General features: G+C 48.8%; 1 protein-coding gene across 1 annotated transcript in view; it reads left to right on the forward strand.

The window, feature by feature from the left end:
* The window catches only part of ABCA13 (ATP binding cassette subfamily A member 13), a 315,259-nt gene that overhangs the window by 63,465 nt on the left and 233,736 nt on the right, over nt 1-18,058 (forward strand). Inside the window, exons 17-18 of the mRNA XM_088018679.1 lie at nt 9,144-9,257; nt 12,237-12,327. Coding sequence (XP_087874805.1) covers nt 9,144-9,257; nt 12,237-12,327 — 205 coding nt within the window. The remainder of the gene's footprint in view (nt 1-9,143; nt 9,258-12,236; nt 12,328-18,058) is intronic.

Below are 18,058 nucleotides of genomic sequence, written 5' to 3' on the forward strand. Positions count from 1 at the left end.
CTCTTCTTTATCCATTCATCTGTCGATGGACATCTTGGCTCTTTCCACGGTTTGGCTATTGTGGACATTGCTGCTATAAACATCGGGGTGCATGTACCCCTTCGGATCCCTACATTTGTATCTTTGGGGTAAATACCCAGTAGTGCAATTGCTGGATCATACGGTAGCTCTATTTTCAACTGTTTGAGGCACCTCCATACTGTTTTCCAGAGTGGTTGCACCAGCTTGCATTCCCACCAACAGTGTAGGAGGGTTCCCCTTTCTCCACATCCCCGCCAACATCTGTTGTTTCCTGACTTGTTAATTTTAAGGGCTGTGGGTCTTTTAAGAATTTCATAGAAAATGACTCTATATCACAGCTCTCTTGTAAATTTCAATTTTTATTTTATTTTTTAAAGGATTTTATTTAATTATTTGACAGAGAGAGAGAAAGTGCTAGCAGGGGGAGTGAGAGAGGGAGAAGCAGACTCTCCGCGGAGCAGGGAGCCCGATGTGGGACTCGATTCCAGGACCCTGGGATCATGACCTAACCCGAAGGCAGATGCCTAACTGACCTAGCCACCCCAGGCGCCCCATAAATTTTAATTTTTAAAAATAAGAGGCACCTGACTGGCTCAGTCAGAGAGCATATAACCGTTGATCTCGGGGTCCTGAGTTCAAGCCCGATGTCAGGTGTCGAGATTACTTAAATAAGTAAAATTAAGAAAAAAAAAACTGGAAGGAATTTTTCTCTTGAAAGAAAATGAGAAAATAAGGCTTGAGTTTCTTAATTGATTATATATTATCCATTAGTGTTATTGGTAATATATATAGTGAGGGGTTACGTCTTGTGCTATGTTCTGTGATACGACAGTATGAACACCTCTGCTTCCTAGAGCCCACCCTGCAGTGGGGAAGAGAAAACAAGCAAAAGAATAATTTAGTTGTGAGATGAGGGATTCGTTGACTGTGAGAGGTGAGTTGTTCCTCCCGCACAGAGAGGCGTCTGGAGGGCAGGGCGCGCAGGCCTCCATCGGCTGTGGGAGGCCACGGGCTGGCCAGGACAGAGCTGTGGGAAGGGCTCGAGGCCCCATGCTGCCTGAGAATGAGGAAGATTCTAGAAAAACCAGAGATTTCCCCGATTCTGGCTCATCCCATTTCAGATTTCATAGGCCCTAACAGGAGCTGGTATCTTTTTCACTCATTCGATGCGGCTCACGACCTGGCTTGTGGATATCCTGGTTTTGTACTGAAAATACTAACCTTATTTTGGCAGTTGGCCCTGGCTACTTAGTTTTATGAAACTTGGATCCAGTCATTAGACCCTTGGTCTAAAGTCCCATGTGGCTGGGAGACCCTGGAAGCTTTGCCACTTGTGTTAAGTGAAGCAACAGACTCTGTAGGGTGCAGGGCCTGATGTTGCAAATTATTTAGTACTCAGTTTCATTCTCTGCATTACTCGCTATTAGGAGGACCACCTAAAATGGCCATGTGTGTAGGAAAAAATGTAATTTCAGGGGGTTCAACCTCTGACACTGAGGGTGTCACCAAGAAGCATGGTGGTGGTAAAAACAGGCGTGCATGCCGGCAAGGCTGGGCGTCGCCCTCCCTGTCCCGACTGTCTGTGTGACCCTGGGCTTATCGCTCTCCCTCTGGAGAGCTCTTCCTCGATCAGCAAAAGGGAGGCCTGAGGGAGATCCAGGATTTCCTGTGGGAGATCGATCTTCATGGGGATACACTGCAGTCCCTGGGGGTCCTTCCCATGCCCTTGCCTGCCTGGGCTCCCCTGGGGGATGCTCCCTTCCACTGAGCACGTCCCGGACCCCGACAAAAAAATGGCTACAAATTCTTGGGGGTACCCAGCTCATACTAAAGAGCATTTAGGCAGGAATCCATGGTCTTTCCACATTATTATTCAAGAGGCCCTAATCCATCAGTATCCTCTTTTAATTTTGTGGGTCAGAATTGTGTTTGGTCTTGGCCCCAGGCTGATGCCAAATTAAAGAACAGGGAGACAGCACGTCACAGCAGAATGTCACGGGTACTGAGGCCGAGAAGTGTGTCTAGATGGGGTGGGAGCCTAAGAGGGGAGAGGGACGGAGGAGGGGCACCCTGTCCAGCACCTGATGATGGTGCTGCGTGCGGAGGGGCTGTGGGCTGTGGGGAAGCTGAGAGCAGAGCGCACTTGGCCTTCACGACCCCCCACCCCGTGTGTCTCAGGACTGTGGTGGCCCGAGCAGAGCGGTCAGGCAGGGGGGCAGGCCTGAATTAGCCTCTCCCAGCATGGGGGCAAGGAAGCCAGACTTTTCTGATGTCTGTGTCCTGAGCCGAGGTTGGTGACTGGCCATGCACCTGCTCCCGCAAGGGGTAAGGGGGCCTTGACGCCAGGGTGGCTTCAGCCCGGCCGCAGCAGGACGGCCTGGGCCGAGCGTCTGAGAGCAGGAGCTGCGAGGAGAAGTGTGTGTCTGTTGTCTCGACCGCCATCCCCACAGGGCCTAGCAGAGTGCCAAGAACACAGAGGGCAAATGGGTGTTGGATGAATCAAAGCATGGTGATTATATGGCTCTCGTGCCCAGTTCAGTCAAAGGCAACCGTGTATTTAAATATGCCAGGGACAGAATCAACTCTGTGCCAAGCTCTCTGAGCCCCCGCGTCCAGCGGGTGCCCCGTCTGTCATGGTGGCATTGTACTCAGGTGCCGATCCGCCGTCATCTTGCATGACTTAGCAGGGGTGAGCATGGTCAGGGAGCGCACCCTGCCACGGTCATCACTGTCCCCTATCCACACTTGGCCAGGCCCCTGCCAGGACCATCTCATTGACCTCTCAAACAACTGTAGGAGGGAAGTACTATTATCCCCATTATACAGACAGGAAAATAAAGGCTTGGAGTGGATTTTGGGAGGACATGATCCCACACGGGACATTGCCACTTTCTTTTACCACTTGAACTCTGTCCTTCAGGTTCTGCAGCCAGATCTAGAATCGCATGGCAGATAGGAGCCCGGGGAGGGCTGGTTTGCTAATGATTGCATGAAACATGGGGCTTAAGTCTGCAAAACAGGCAGGAGACCCCCAGAGACCAGCCACAGGGCCGCTCCTCTGCGTCACCTGGCCGTGGGCTCCCACAGGAGCTCTCCCCTCACCCTCGTGGCCCATGAACTCGCTCCCCAGGGCAGGGTCGCACCTGACTTGTCTGTGTCCCCTGCAGAGCCTGGCACAGCGTGCTGATGAGACGTTGCCCGTGAGGCGGTCTGCACTGAAGTTTGCAGATCTCTGTTTTCAGGGCCGTCAGAGGAGGAGTTCATAGTGCTTTCGTAATTAAAACGCTTTCCCTAAACGTCGGAGCTAGTGTTCTTCCATTTCCCTGGGGTCCCCGGAGACCTCCTCTGTCAGAGGACCAAGAATGTCTTTTTGACTGTGACAGTAGTGTGCCCTGAAGTCGCGGAAGCAGACACGAGGCATGTCTATCCGGTGGGTCCTGCTCATGTGCGCCTGGAGCGAGTTTCTGGAGCCCAAGGGCAGCCTGCAGCTGCTGGCGTGGCTGGCGTGCGTGCCGGCCGCTCTGGGATGGGGAGCCAGACCCAGGGTTGCAGGTGTCCCAGGGGCATGGGCACTGGACACAGCAGGGCTCCGGGAGCCCGAGTGGGGGTGCCACCCCACCTGCTGACCGTGGCCACTCTATGGGCCTCGTGGGGATCCCCGCCTCAGACGCAGTGTGAGAGTCTTGGCCCCCTGCCTTGACCTCCCCAAAGCCCTGGGGTCAGCTCCTGTGGCTTCTCGCTGCTTTCAGCTCTGCAAGCCTCCAGTTTCTCTTCTGTTAAATATCAGGCTGGTGTTAAAGCTAGTTTCCAGTGTTTGACGTGATCTTGACATCAGAAATTGCGTTATCTTTTCTCCTTAGTGTTTTTTTCACGGCGTGCGCATTTTTGCTGTTTTCTGAGCACGGTGTCCATCTGGTTAGTTTGTAGGGTGTCAGTCAGGGTCCAATCAGAAAGAAAAGCAAGGAAGGTTTCATAGGAAAATTATGACCGTAACAAGACCTCAGAGTAGCAGGTCTTGGGGATGTGAGGGGAGCTCTGAGCAATGCAGCCTGGGCCTGGTGGGGGCACCGAGGGAAAGCAGGGACCGCCCTAGAAATGGCCTCCCTGCCAGGATCGGGGTCTGGACCCCACCGGGAGGAGCGCAGCTGTGGCCAGCTGGATGCAGAGGTCCCCAGGGACCCACTGGTGGTGCCGGGCTCTGCCCTTTGGGTGCAGGGGAAGTCCTCTGTGGGGCCGCTCTGCGGAGCTGGACCAAGGCCTGCCCGCCCGGGGAAGTCATCATGGGGATTATTACGTAATCTCTACACCCAACATTGGGCTTGAACTCGCGACCCCAAGATCAAGAGTCACGTGCTCATCAGACTGAGCCAGCTGGGTGCCCCTGAAGTCATTTCTTTTCACAATTTATTTTTATCAGTCTCTTTCTGCTTTCCTCAGATTTGTTGTATTATTGTGCTATGTTGACTAATTTTCACTTTTTAGTTAATAACAAACGTATTTGAGTCTGAATTTTGGTTCTATCCAGTATGTTGTTATAGCTAATGTCTGCATTATTCCCTAGAGGAACATTTCCTAAATAATGTCCTATAACTCAGGAGTTATTTGTGATATTTAAAATATTTTAACTTGCTGGGGCACCTGGGCCGCTCAGTCGGTTGAGCGTCTGCCTTCCGCTCAGGTCATGATCTCAGGGTCCTGGGATCGAGTCCTGCATGGGGCTCCCTGCTCAGCAGAGAGTGTGCTTCTCCCTCTCCCTCTGCCCCTCCCCCTGCTCATGCTCTCTCTCTCTCTCAAATAAATAAATAAATGAAATCTTTAAAAAAGCAAAGTAAAAATTTTAACTTGCTAATGTAAACAGTGTTGTTCACACCAACCTTGGCTAACAAATTCTAATTGCATAATACACACCTAAACGATTTCTATAGTTTGGGATTTTACTGCGTATTCGTTTCAGTAAAATTTTCTTGGAAAACGAGGGTATGTGTGCATATATAAGAGAAATTAGGATATTTGAATTAATTTAAATTGCAATAACTGACTATACAAAAAATATATATGTTTATAAATATATAAAACACATTACATATGTAAATATACATATGTATTTGGGGTGTGTGTGTGTTCTCTATTTGTAGATTTAAGATTTTTAGATCTTCTCTTTTGGCTGCATCAGTAACACCACCCATGGTCTGCATACGTGTGTGCAGTCTGACTGCGTGGATGGTGTTTACTGATCATCTACTATGGGCCAGGCCTGGCCTCGAGACGTCAGAATATTCATTTATCTTAATATCACCACAACCACTACCCCCACTTTTCTCGAAGCTCGAAGCTGACAGTTTAAATAATTTGGGTAAGACCATGCAGCAGATAAGAGGCAGAGCCAAGGTTTTAACCCAAAACGGGGCTGTTTTCACGACCTGATTTTTCAAGTACTCTCCGCCTGGTCTTATGAAGCCTTAATGTCTCCTACTGTTCAATCTTATCAAATTCCTTCATTATTTCTAGTCCTTTTGACTTCATATATTTTGATGATATGTTCCCGAGTCTGTGAATTTTAATCATGGTAAATCATAAATTTTTTTTTCCAGAATAAATCATGTTCTTTTTGCCACGAATTTTATTTTGGTGGCTGTTACCATTTCTAGCTTTTTTGGTTTTGCTTGATATTTAAATCTTTTGTTTTTAGTCCAGTGTAAAAATCCAGTTGGCCTTTCATAGAGTCTGTGTAATAGATCATAATCTTAAATGGGAAAAGAGCTTTTGGGGGCGCCTGTGTGGCTCAGTCGGTTTCTGCTCAGGTCTTGATCTCAGGTCATGGGATTGAGCCCTGTGTCAGGCTTTGTGCTCTGTTTGAGGTTCTCCATTCTTCTGCCCCTTCCCCTCTGTCCATGTGCTCTCTCTCCCTCTCTTTCTCAAATAAATAAATGAATCTTCAAAATAAAAAAAAAGAATATCGTTTATTTTGTTCATAGCTACATTTTTAGCACCTACACCCGGACGTGGCTTACAGACACTCAATAAATATAGATACTTATTGAATAACTTAACGAACTGGGTCTGAAATCCTTTGAATTGGATGTTTGGACCTATTCAAAGTTATTATTGCGAGTGGCAAGTTTAGGGTTCTTGTGATTCTCTGTTACAGTTTTAAAATTTACGCTTGTCCTTGTGGTTATCTTTTTTCCTCTTTTGCTGTTTTTCTCTACTTTTTTTTTTTTTTAAGATTTTATTTTTAGGGAAGCCTGGGTGGGCTCAGTTGGTTAAGCGCGTCTGCCTTCAGCTCAGCTCGTGATCCCAGGGTCCTGGGATCGAGTCCCTGCATCAGGCTCCTTGCTCAGCGGGGAGTCTGCTTCTCCCTCTCCTGCTCCCCCTGCTTGTGCTCTCTCTCTCTCTCTCTGTCAAATAAATAAATCTTTAAAAAATAAGAAGACTTTATTTTTAAGTCGTCTCTATACCCAACGTGGGGCTCGAACCTACGACCCTGAGATTAAGAGTCACATGCTTCGTGCCATTCGCCCTCCCTTCTGTGTTTCAGTGTTGAGCTTACGTTCTTACACTTAATGATGAGAGTCCTTCTTTCTTACTGAGGTGGGAGCTCCCATTTGCCTGCCTGCCTCCCTGCCCCCTCTATCGCTGATGGAGCCTACAGTTCCATAGATTACTATCCCATTAACCGGTGTCATAATCATCAGCCACTGGGGCTTCTAATTTCACTTATAACCTTCCTATTATAACTTTATAATTTTCACAGTTATTTTCAAGAATTACCATGGGCATCTGGATTACACTTAAGACTTTGTTAGCTACTATTTAAAAATCAATTCTTGGGCCGCCTGGCTGGCTCCCTCAATGGAGTGTGTGACTCTTGATCTCGGGGTCGTAAGCTCGAGCCCCACGTTGGGTGTGGCGATGACTTAAAATAAACTTTAAAATCAATTCTCTATTTGAATGGTTTCGTGGCTCAGCACCATCTGGATCGTATCAGAGATGTATCGTACTCTTACACTGAGTTAACTCTTACTCAGGCGGGCTTCCAGGAAATTTTTTAGGAGCGTTCTCAGGTAGCCTGCATTCTTTCTGCTTGGATATCTGGAGATGACCTGCACGTAGGAATTCTTGGTTTATACTATTTGCCTCTCAGAGCTATAGATTGCGCTCCACTGTCCACTGACCTTTAATTTTGCAGAGAAGTTATCTGAAACTACGTTAATTTTTTTTCCTTCTTAAGAAGCTTCTTGCGAACTCTTGAGTGCGTATTCCAATTTCAATTGGAATTCCAGATTTTATGAGGTATGTTAAATACTAGTCTGCTTTTAATAATTTTGCCTGTTCTAAGAAAGGCTCTGACGTGTACAGACTCAGGGATGTTTGTGAGCAACAGCGAGTTTTCTTCCTTCTGTGATTCCTGACTCCGCTCTGGCCCCTTCCCTGGAATCCTCCTTGGTTTCGCTCTCCCCCGTCTTTCCTAGGTTGGTTTTCCCTGTGTCTCGTGGCTGTCCTCTGGGGGCCGGGACGGCATCACCGGTTGGTTCTGTGCGGAGATTTGTCCTGTTGCCGTTTCCAGAATGCTGCCCGTGTGCTGCCCGCTTGCTCTGGGGTCAGCAGCTTGGAGGCCAGTCTTCAGCCCAGATTGCTCCTTCTGATCACCCACTTCTCGGCCCTCCTTGGCTCATCGTGAAAATACAAGGCAGAGAAAACAAAACAAAACAAAACAAAAGAAAATACAAGGCAGAGATTGTCTACATTTTCTCCTCTCTTCCATGAAATCGGTTCAGATGAAGACCTTTCTCTCTCCTGATTCATACGTTGGCCTCATCCCTTGACCAGAAGGATCGTGGCGCAAGCCCTAGACCTAGAAGATCGTGCTTAGCCAGTGTGGGTGAACAACGGCATGGGTGTGAGTGCAAATGGGCCAGGTCCACGCGAAGGCAGAGGGAGAGTGTGGATTTGGCAGAAGCCCTTCTGCACCGCTTCGTGCGTCCAGCAGCCAGTGGAGGGAGGAAAGGCTCTGGGCCGGATGGGGGGGCCACAGTTCGAGAGCACTCCAGCCGTGTCCCCAGGAGGACCTCCTGCTCTGTCTTTGGGGCTGGCAGCAAACCACGACTGCGGGGAGCATCCTCTCTCTTCTGTGGTGGTTGCTTTTCAGCTCCTGCGCTGGTGTGACCTGGGCCATTAGGAGGGTCTCCTGGGGAGCCCAGGGATGTGTGGTTGGCTTCTCAGACCCTCCTTACTCAGCCTTGTCTTTTTGGCATGTAGACCATTGTCAGGATTAAAAATAAAGAAATGTTGCCGTAGACGCTTTCATGGATATCATTTTATATTTCACTGAAATCATTTCTGAGGATAGAGTCCTTTTATCTTTAGAGAAAAGGCACAGGCTTTTTTGTGTGTGTGGGTCAGTGACTAGGAATATGTTTATGAAACCAAGTTGTTTTACAAAAATCTGGCGCTCATTTGCTCGCCAGCAACAGTAGATGATAAAATACAGGTAGCTGCCCTCTGTCTTCAGTAGTGTTGGGTACCGGAGAACAAACGCATGGATGTTACCTGAGAATATATATGTATTTTAATTTATTTGAGAGAGAGAGTGAGTAAGAGAGAGCAGGAGCAGATGGGAGCGGCAGAGGCAGAGGGAGAAGCAGGCTTCCCGCGGAGCAGGGAGCCCGACATGGGACTCGATCCCAGGACCCTGGGATCATGACCTGAGCTGAAGGCAGACGCTTAACTGACTGAGCCACCCAGGCGCCCCCCGAGAGCATATTTTTGAGGAGGAAATGTGGGCAAACATGAGTTTGTGTAGCCGGTGTGTGCTGGGGACATCTGCTGTTCCCCACAGTGAGCTCAGTCCTGGGGCCACCATGGTGGACGGGTGGATGGCACTTGTAGGGAGCGTCTGCTGGAGTAGTCTTGGGACTCACCTCAGAGACGAGGACGCTGGAGCCGGTCACCTGGCCTGGGGAGGCGGCGGCGGCCTGCCGGTGACATTGGCGGATCTTTGCTCTGGTGGCCAGTCGTGTGTATTAGGCTTCTCTCCCTCTTGTCCCTGCACAGCCCCTAAGAATCTTCCCGAGTTGGCGTGGCAGACCTGGAGATATACCCACGTATGCTTTGTTTTGCAGGCAAATTACACGTTCCATTTTGTGCACAAGCTAAAGACTTTAACAGAAACACTCCTGAAAATGTCCAGCATTTTTCAGAACGGTGGGAGTGGCCCGATGCTCAGCCAACTGCAGGTGAGTGGTGGCTGTCTTCACACCGAGGGCGAGGGCTGGGGGAGCACCTGCGAGGGCGTGCCTCGAAATCGGAGTGGCCCCTTAGGGGGCCCCACGGTGCCCCTCGGGTGCGGTTGTCAGCTGACTAATAATACTGACCTAGAGTTGAATGTGTGAGGCAGTTTTGTAAATGGTCAAGGGCTTGGTTCGTGCCAGATGTTACTATTGTGAGCACGATGAATAATTTAATAGTATTTGCCTGTTCTGTAAATTCCACAAATGGAGGGGCGCCTGGGGAGGCTCAGTCGGTTAAGCGTCTGCCTTCGGCTCAGGTCGTGATCTCAGGGTCCGGGGATGGAGCCCCGCATCGGGCTCCCTGCTCCGCGGGGAGTCTGCTTCTCCCTCTCCCACTGTGCCTCCCCCTGCTTGTGCTCTCTCTGTCACATAAATAAATAAAATCTTAAAAAAAAATAAATTCCATAAAAGGAGGCACAATTCTGTACCTTAATGCTCTTTTGAGTGGTTTGCGTACTTTTCAACTGTGGGTCTGTTTAAAGGGCCAGTTCTCACTCCCTGACATTCTGTATCGACAATCTAATATATTCCGTAATCCTGGGGGCTGTGTTTTAAGACGGCCAATTCCTGCAGAGCCCGACAGCCATGAACTTCAGAACTTCACAGGAGGTAGTCCACATAATAACCTGGGGCCATTTGTGTAACTGGAAGTCCCCTGAAGTCTGATAGTGTGAGAAATCATGCCCGCCTTTTTATTCTTGTTTGGCCTATTTTTTTATGCACCAGACAAGTAGTTCAAGGTGATTCATTGCAGGGACTCGGGAGCCAGCCTGGCTGGCCTTGATTCCTAGTCTAGCCCAGCAGTGGGGTGAACACACTGTCCCAGAGCTGCGGTCAGTTTCCCCCGGGGAGCCCCGTGCCAGGGGTCCCGTGGCTCCTGGCGGGGTGCTAGTGGCCCCGGGCAAACCCAGGTGGTTTCAGAGCCCAGTGGCAGCCGGTGGTCCCGTCCTGGTGTTTGAAGGTCTGTGATGCCGGGTCTCAGGGCGGCCCCCACTGTGTGAGCGCGAGAACTAGCATCATATTCTTCTTGAACTTGTTTGCTCGCGGGTTGATTTGTTAATACCGGCATCAGCAGGCTCTTTCTCTGGTGAGCCAGACCGGAGATAGCTTAGGCTTTAAGGAAGTCTCCACTGCCATTAGGAATAATTACACGCAACTTCATGAACAACCAATGGAGAGTCTCCAAAGTCGTGTGAGCACCTGCCTGCCTCCCCCCACCGGTCCACACGGCTCCGGGGAGAGGTCCTCCCACGAGCTGGTACCACCTGCCAGGCAGTCATGTTAGAAACGCAATTCCTTCTTCCATTGCCTGCGCTTGTCATCTTCGAGGACAAAGCGTGGTGAGTGGCGCCCCATTTCCCAGCGTGGGGCTTATGATCGGGGAGTGTGAAGACCTGTATTCCAGGCCTGGCTCTTGCCACCAGACAGTTGGGCAGGTGCTTCACTGCTGCCCGAGACCTGGACTGCATGTCTGCTCAGGGAAAAAAGCAAGTGATCTCCTCACGGAGATGTGGCTGAGCGTAGATGATCGATACACAGAAAGTACCCAGCCAGTGTCTGGCCCGTGGCCAATGCCCAGCAAAAGATATGCAAGATTCCAGTAAAATACAAGTGCACACCAGTGTTTCGTAAGGAAATCCTGTCATCCGTACACAAATATCGATAGACTCGTCACATCCAGGAGGCGGAGGTGAGAAGTCACAGAGCTGAATGCAGAGGGTGGACGCCGTTTGAGAATTCCTTATTGGAATCTCTAAGTTTCGAGGCTGTGCGCTCACACGAAGTCAGGGTCACATGTAAATATTCTCTGTGTGAACTGAGAGGTTCCAGAACTAGTCCCCGTTCCGCCAGCCCCCTCCTTGCTTAGTCCTGGCTCTGACCTCACAACATCAGGACGTGCCCCTCAGTCTTGGCGGGCTGCTGGATGTTGCAGGGGGCCGTCGATCCGGAGGCAAACTTTCATTCCAAGCACCTTGGGGAGCCCTCCTTAGTGAAAACCTTGACAAGGGAGAGTTGGAGCCATTCAGTATGAAAGAGGGATAACAGATCATGATCTGCAGGTTTCTTCCAAAGATGAGATTTGATGGCCACAGGATTAAAAGTGGGTTCGGGAAATGCGGAAACCCTTCCGTGGTGGTTTTATGATTGATTCCGTCTCTAAAACTGGCCTGTGGAAAACACAATGGAAAGGCTCTTTTCAAAAAGCTTTCTATTTAATTATTTACTAATTTATTTATGTATTTCGTTATTTTTAGAGAGAGAGAGAGAGCACGTGGGCATGTGTGTCTGAGCAGGTAGGAGGGCCAGAGAGAATCTTAAGGATGATTTTATTTTATTTTATTTAAAGTAGGCTCCATGCCCAACGTGGGGCTTGAACTCAGGACCCTGAGATCAAGAGTCGCATGCTTAACCGACTGAGCCAGCCAAGCGCCCCGTACATGATCTTCTATAAAGCATCACCCTCTACTTTTGTTAGAAAATTCTCCCAAAAAGTCAACACTTGTTTCATTCTTTGTTTTCAATGTTAGTGCACAATTTCAATGACAATCTAAATTGTCACAATCATTACTCTTGTTTTTCAGAGTGAAGTCCTTTTTCTTTTCTTTTTTTTTAGATTTTATTTATTAGAGAGAATGAGAGATAGAGAGCATGAGAGCGGGGAGGGTCAGAGGGAGAAGCAGACTCTCCGCGAGCAGGGAGCCCGATGCGGGACTCGATCCCAAGACTCCGGGATCATGACCTGAGCCGAAGTGAAGTCCTAATCAACTGTCATCCTGTCATTTACCATGATTTTTAGAACCTCTTTCACCATGATTCACTTTATGTGTCTTTTTCTTGTAAGATGAAACTTTAAATAAACCTAACAAGTATTATTCAGTAAGAGGAAATGAGATTATTTTTGTTAAGCTGTGTTATTTTCCTTAGGAAGCCCTGAGGAACAAATTTATAAGAAACTTTGTAGAGAGTCAACTGCACATTGATGTTAACAAGCTGACCGAGAAGCTCCAGGCTTACGGTAAGTAGGTGGGGGGGGGGTGTGTGTGGGGCTAAGTGGGTGGCCGCGTCCGCGGGTGGGCGTGTCTGTGTATGTGGGCGTGTCCATGTACCTAGGTGGGCGTGTCTGTGTGGGGGCGTGTCCATGTACCTAGGTGGGCGTGTCCCTGTGGGGGCGTGTCCATGCACCTAGGTGGGCGTGTCTATGTATGTAGGCGTGTCCATGTACCTAGGTGGGCGTGTCTGTTTTGGGGGGCGTGTCCATGCACCTAGTGGGCGTGTCTGTGTGTGGGGGCGTGCCCATGTACCTAGGTGGGCGTGTCTGTGCATGTGGGCGTGTCCATGTACCTAGGTGGGAGTGTCTGTGTATGTGGGTGGGCGTGGCATGGTCCACTTACCAGATGGCCCACCACTGGGCTCCTCATCCTTCTGCCTCCAAGTTCCTGGGTGACACTGACAGGTTGTTCTTCCTCTCCGGTTCTGGTTGCTTGTCTGTAAAACTAGATACGCTCCAAAGTTTGCTCATACCTGAAGTTTTCTGGTTTATGGAGTCAGGGTTTGAGCAGCAAGGAGCGTAGTCAAAAAGGAAGGCTTCTGATGTGAATGCAAGAATGAATGAGACTTGAAACAATTAATGAGTTTTTGAAACAAATGAGTATTCCTGAGTTAATTGTTGATTGAAAGCAGGGGTGTGCTCGGGAGCCCAGCCCAGCTGAGTGCAGAACAAGAATAAAGGAAGTTCCCCTGAGGGAAGAGGGGACATCTCTGGCTCCTGGCACTCTGTTCCACCAGAGGGAAGGGGATGGTGGCTGCCTGCAGCGCGGGGGTTAGCAGAGGGCTAGGCATTGCAGGAGGCACCATACTTCCCTCTTCTGGAAAAAACAGATGTGATGAATTTACTGCCTTAGAAAAGTTAATGAACTTAAATTATTTCCTTTTTATTTTATTTCTTAAGTAGGCTCCACGCCCAGTGTGGAGCCCAGTGTGGGGCTTAAACTCACGACCCTGAGATCAAGATCTGAGCGGGTCCCTTAACTGACTGAGCCAGCCTGGTACCCCAAGTTAATGATATTTAAAAATAGATGTCACTGCTTTAAGTCATTTTTCAAGGAATTAAAACATACCTCTGTATGTTTTACAAACCTCCTTTTTGTAACTCTGTAGGTAAAGAATTCGATCACTTTACTCCATGCATCCTTTTAAAATCGCTGGCGAGGGGCACCTGACGGGCTCCGTCGGAAAAGCGCGCCTCTCTTGATCTCGGGGTCATGAGTTCGAGTCCCATGTTGGGTGTGGAGATTACATAAAAAATAAATAAATAAAATTAAAAAGATAAAATTGCTGGCGAGGTCATCCATTTCTCCGCCTTAGAACCAGCATCTGGAGCCTGGGGCAAAAAGGAGCATTTGAAAGTAATTTGTAGCAATTTCTGGGAATGTTTGTCCAGTCAGGCTCTTGATTTCATTCCTTAACTTTTTTAAAGTAACCGTTTGCTTGTTACAAAAGCAATTTATGTCTGTCGTAGAAATATTAGAAAATACAAAGAAGATAGGAAAAAAAAATCTACCCATAATAACCTCATCATCAGAGACCGCTTGGGGTTACTTTTTCAGATGGATTTGCATGGCTCATGTGAGCATGGGTACATATATTTTCAGAAAAATGATCACACTGTTTATATTATTTAGCAAACAGCTCATAAATGGATTCTAGGGGTGCCCTGCATAGCACAGCTGGTTAAGTGCCCGACTCTTGGTTTCGGCTCAGGTCATGATTTCAGGGTCGTGGGATCGAGCTCCGCACGGGGCTCCACGCTCAGCAGGGAGTCTGCTTGGGATTGTCTCTCTTTCCCTCTGCCTCTGCCCCTGCCCCTCCTGGTTGTGCTGCCTCCCTCTCTTTCTCTAAAAATAAAATAAATGCATCTTAAAAAAAAAAAAAGAAATGGATTCTGTTGCAAAGACTCTTCATGTCCTTCAGTACTTGCCTGTTACTAAGAGTTCTAGGTCTGGCCGCCTTCCATGTCCACCCCCTAGCACGAATCCACTTTAAACGTATTTAGCTGTTTCCTGTGGATTGTACCTTATATCATGGCATGATACATTATGTATCATCATATCTTTACAGAGGAGTTATCAATCCATTTCCTGCTGTGAGAGATGCAGCCTTGCTTCTCCCTCCGCGGCCCCATGGCTTCCCTGAAGTGATGGACATTTTCCTTATGTCCACATCATGATCAGACAAATACGATTCGGTGCAGAGCCAGGTTACAGGTTATAATGAAATTTCCTTTTTCACAATGTTTCCCTCTTCCTAGAGTCACTGTTCCCTTGGCTCCCCACTTCCCCTGCCCTCTGTGCCAGTGTGTCACCCTTCCCGGCGGGGACGTCCCTCTGTCCGTGTGGGCAGACACCTGCTGGCCTGCCCTCCTGCCCTGGGCCAGACAGGTGGGCCTCTGAGCATCGCTGCCGAGTGCTCCCGGAAATTACCTGCTCTGTTCTCCCAGATGGGATACTGAGTCTCCCGGGCTCGTCGTCTTCCCCATTCTTGTTTTATGATCATGTTTTGCTGGTTGACATCCGAAAATGTCAATCTGAAAAAGGGTGCACGAGAGAAACATTTCCTGCGCAATTTTACTCAGTAAATTCACCTTTACATCTGAAGGGTATGTGGGACTATTCCCAGTTTTACTGATACATTTTGATTTATGTTCCCCCCTCTCTCTCTCTCCCTCTTCTTACTTTTATTTTTTTGATCAGTCTTGTCGGAGGGTCCTCAATGTTACTAGTTTTTTTAATAAAACAAATGTTTAGCTTTAGTGATAATTTTATTTTCTATTTCAGTGACTTCTGATTTTTTGTTCGTTTTGTGTTTTGTTTCTGGTTCCATCCTTTCACTCTCTCTGGTTTGTCACTTTATTTTTGGTAACTTCCTGAGAGAGATACTTAGATCTGTGATTTCCGCCTTCTTTTTCTTTACTTGTATGTACATATTCATGCTTATGATCACACGCTTCCCTCTGGACGCTGCCTCTCACATGTTTTGATATGTTCTATTTTCATTAGCATTCAGTGAAGTGTAGCTGTTTTTGATCCTTGGGTTGTTTGATAGTTTATAGCTTACTTTCTAAATGTCATGATTTTCCATTTATTATTTATTTTTAAGATTTTATTTGTTTGTTTGTCAGAGAGAGAGAGCGAGAGAGAGCACAAGCAGGGGGAGTAGCAAGCAAAGGGAGAAGCAGACTCCCCGCAGGGCAGGGAGCCTGATGCTGGACTCGATCCCAGGACCCTGAGATCATGACCGGAGCCGAAGGCAGACGCTTAACCGACTGAGCCACCCAGGCGCCCCCTTACTGATTTTTTTTTATGCTCATTCTTTCAGGTATTAATAGGTGTGTGTTGTAATTTCCCATTGGGATTGTGGACCGGTCTATTTCTCCTTATGTTCTGTCAATGTAGGGTTTATATCGTTTGAGGCCGTATTTTATTTTTTACTGCTAACAGGTTAGATATTTATATTTTCTTCCATTGGCTTAGTTTGGGGTTTCTGGGTGGGTCGGCTGGTAATGTCCGTGGGCAGGTGGGCCCTGTTATTATCTTCTGTTTTCAGGTGAGACAACGTTTCATCTCTGGGGTCGGGTACGGGGGTTTGCTGGTTCGGTTCCCTGCCAAAGCGAAGCTGTAGAGAGGGCTCCGCATTGTCTGATTCTCTGGCTCAGTTTTCTGGGTAGTCGGGACTGCGTATTATATTCTGCAATAGACGGGGCTGTGAATCAGCTGCCTTGCCTGGCAGGCCATGAGGATGGGATCACAACTCATGGTGTGGGGACCCGGATAGGGCCAGAGTGTGCACTGAATCCCCTGCTCTGCAGATGGGAGAAGCTGTGGGCTGTGCTCTCTGCTCAGCCATACGCAGGGCTGTGGAGTGGGCTTCCCGTGCACTCTGGCTAGGGTCCCTGGTGAGACAGCCTGGAGGCCGTGGTCAGCCATGGGCAGGTCTTCAAATTTGATTCTTGGCTTGGGCGCAGTGGGAGAAGCAGCTCCAAAGCTGCTAAAGCTCTTTGTCTTTTTAGATTTTTTTTTTTTTTTTTAATTCATTTGAGAGAGAGCGAAAGCACGAGCAGGGGAAGGGGCAGACGGAGAGGGAGAAGCAGACTCCCCTGTGAGCGGGGAGCCCACTGCGGGGCTTGATCCCAGGACCCTGAGATCACTACCGGAGCCGAAGGCAGACTCTGAACCCACTGAGCCCCCCAGGCGCCCCTTGCTTAACTTGAGGCAACCGCACTCACCCCAGGGTCCCTGAATGAGTGAGGCCCTTGGCTTCATTCTGCAAACTGCCTGCTCTGTCTTGTCAGCTTGAGTGCCGATGGGCCACCTGGCTCTGGTCACTTACCCTCTGGTCACATGGGGCCAGAAGACAGTGTCCAGAGCAGGTGGGGCCATGTCCCCCCGCTCCCCTGCCTGGGCAGGAGCAGGACTGGTTGCTCCAGGCTATACTCCCGGCTTCCTAAACACGCTCTCTGGTGGGGAAGGGCTGGGAGCTGCCTTTAGCTTTGGCTCTGAATTAGGCCCCCGTGGGTGAGCTTATAGAGCACATTTAGAATATGTGCTCTATAAGCTCATGATGCATGCTCAGCAATATGAACATGTCCTCAGTTTGCTCCCCCCCGTAAAATTTCATACTCTGCAGGTATCCATCAAACACAAGAGAATGAAAAGCAGAAACACCCGAGGCCTCTCACAGGGCATGCTTTGGTCTCCTGCTTTCTAGTTGTTCTGCCTACTTTCATCCTGAGGAATTAAATGAAGACCACTGGTTAGGCCTGGCTCTCTCCTCCAGCAATTCTTGCGGTTGGTGTAAGCGCTTCTATACACTGGGTACTGAACAACTTTAATTCTTAGAACAACTCCGTAGGCAACATAGTTTTCCTCCCACTGCACATGAGGACGATGAAACTTTGCAGATCAAAATCACTTTCCAATGCATTTCCAATGCGCCTGGGTGGCTCAGTCGGTTAAGCGTCTGACTCTTGATTTTGGCTCAGGTCGTGATCTCAGAGCCGTGGGATGGAGCCTTGTGTCGGACTCCCAAGTTCGCTTGGCCCTCTCCCTCTGCCTCCCCCACTGTGTCGTGTGCTCTCTCTCTTTCAAGTAAATATGTAAAATCTTAAAAAAAAAAAAAATCACTTTCCAACGCAAAACACGGAATCACGTAGAGTTGCTCCAGGGGCAAAGCCGTGTCCTGCTGACTTCTCCGCCACCCTTCCCGGGCTCCCCTGTGGCACTTACCACTGGGGACAGTGTCACTCCTCCTGTGCCCCAAGCTGGCCACCCCCGCCGCGTGTCTCGTGTGTCTGGCTTTTGATGGCTCCCGGGGTCTGTCACTGCACGCAGGAAGCTCTGAGTTCAGCCTCCTACCCACTGTGCTTAGAAGACAACAGTATGAACCCCCACGAAGTGCCTTCGCAGATGCTGCACACACACCCTTACAGGGACATTTCACAGCATAAAGGACGTCTCCAGAAAGGGGGGCATGGACCCTTCTTGTGCGGCGCGCCAGGGCCCATAGCGTCACAGAGTAAACTTGGTGCATCGCCCAAAAGCATCACTTTGGCTTCAACATTTGCAGGAAAATGAGACATGTTTTATATGAAAACAAAAAGAAGAGGCTAGAATATTCACATTTTCCTGAAAAAAAAAAAAACAACCATTCATTTCAGAAAATTTTCTTCCTGTATGGGCTTTTCTGGGATC

Source organism: Eumetopias jubatus, unplaced genomic scaffold (assembly GCF_037043125.1).
Source record: "Eumetopias jubatus isolate StellerSeaLion01/CBP00866 unplaced genomic scaffold, mEumJub1_p1.0 scaffold_14, whole genome shotgun sequence".
Taxonomy (NCBI): domain Eukaryota; kingdom Metazoa; phylum Chordata; class Mammalia; order Carnivora; family Otariidae; genus Eumetopias; species Eumetopias jubatus.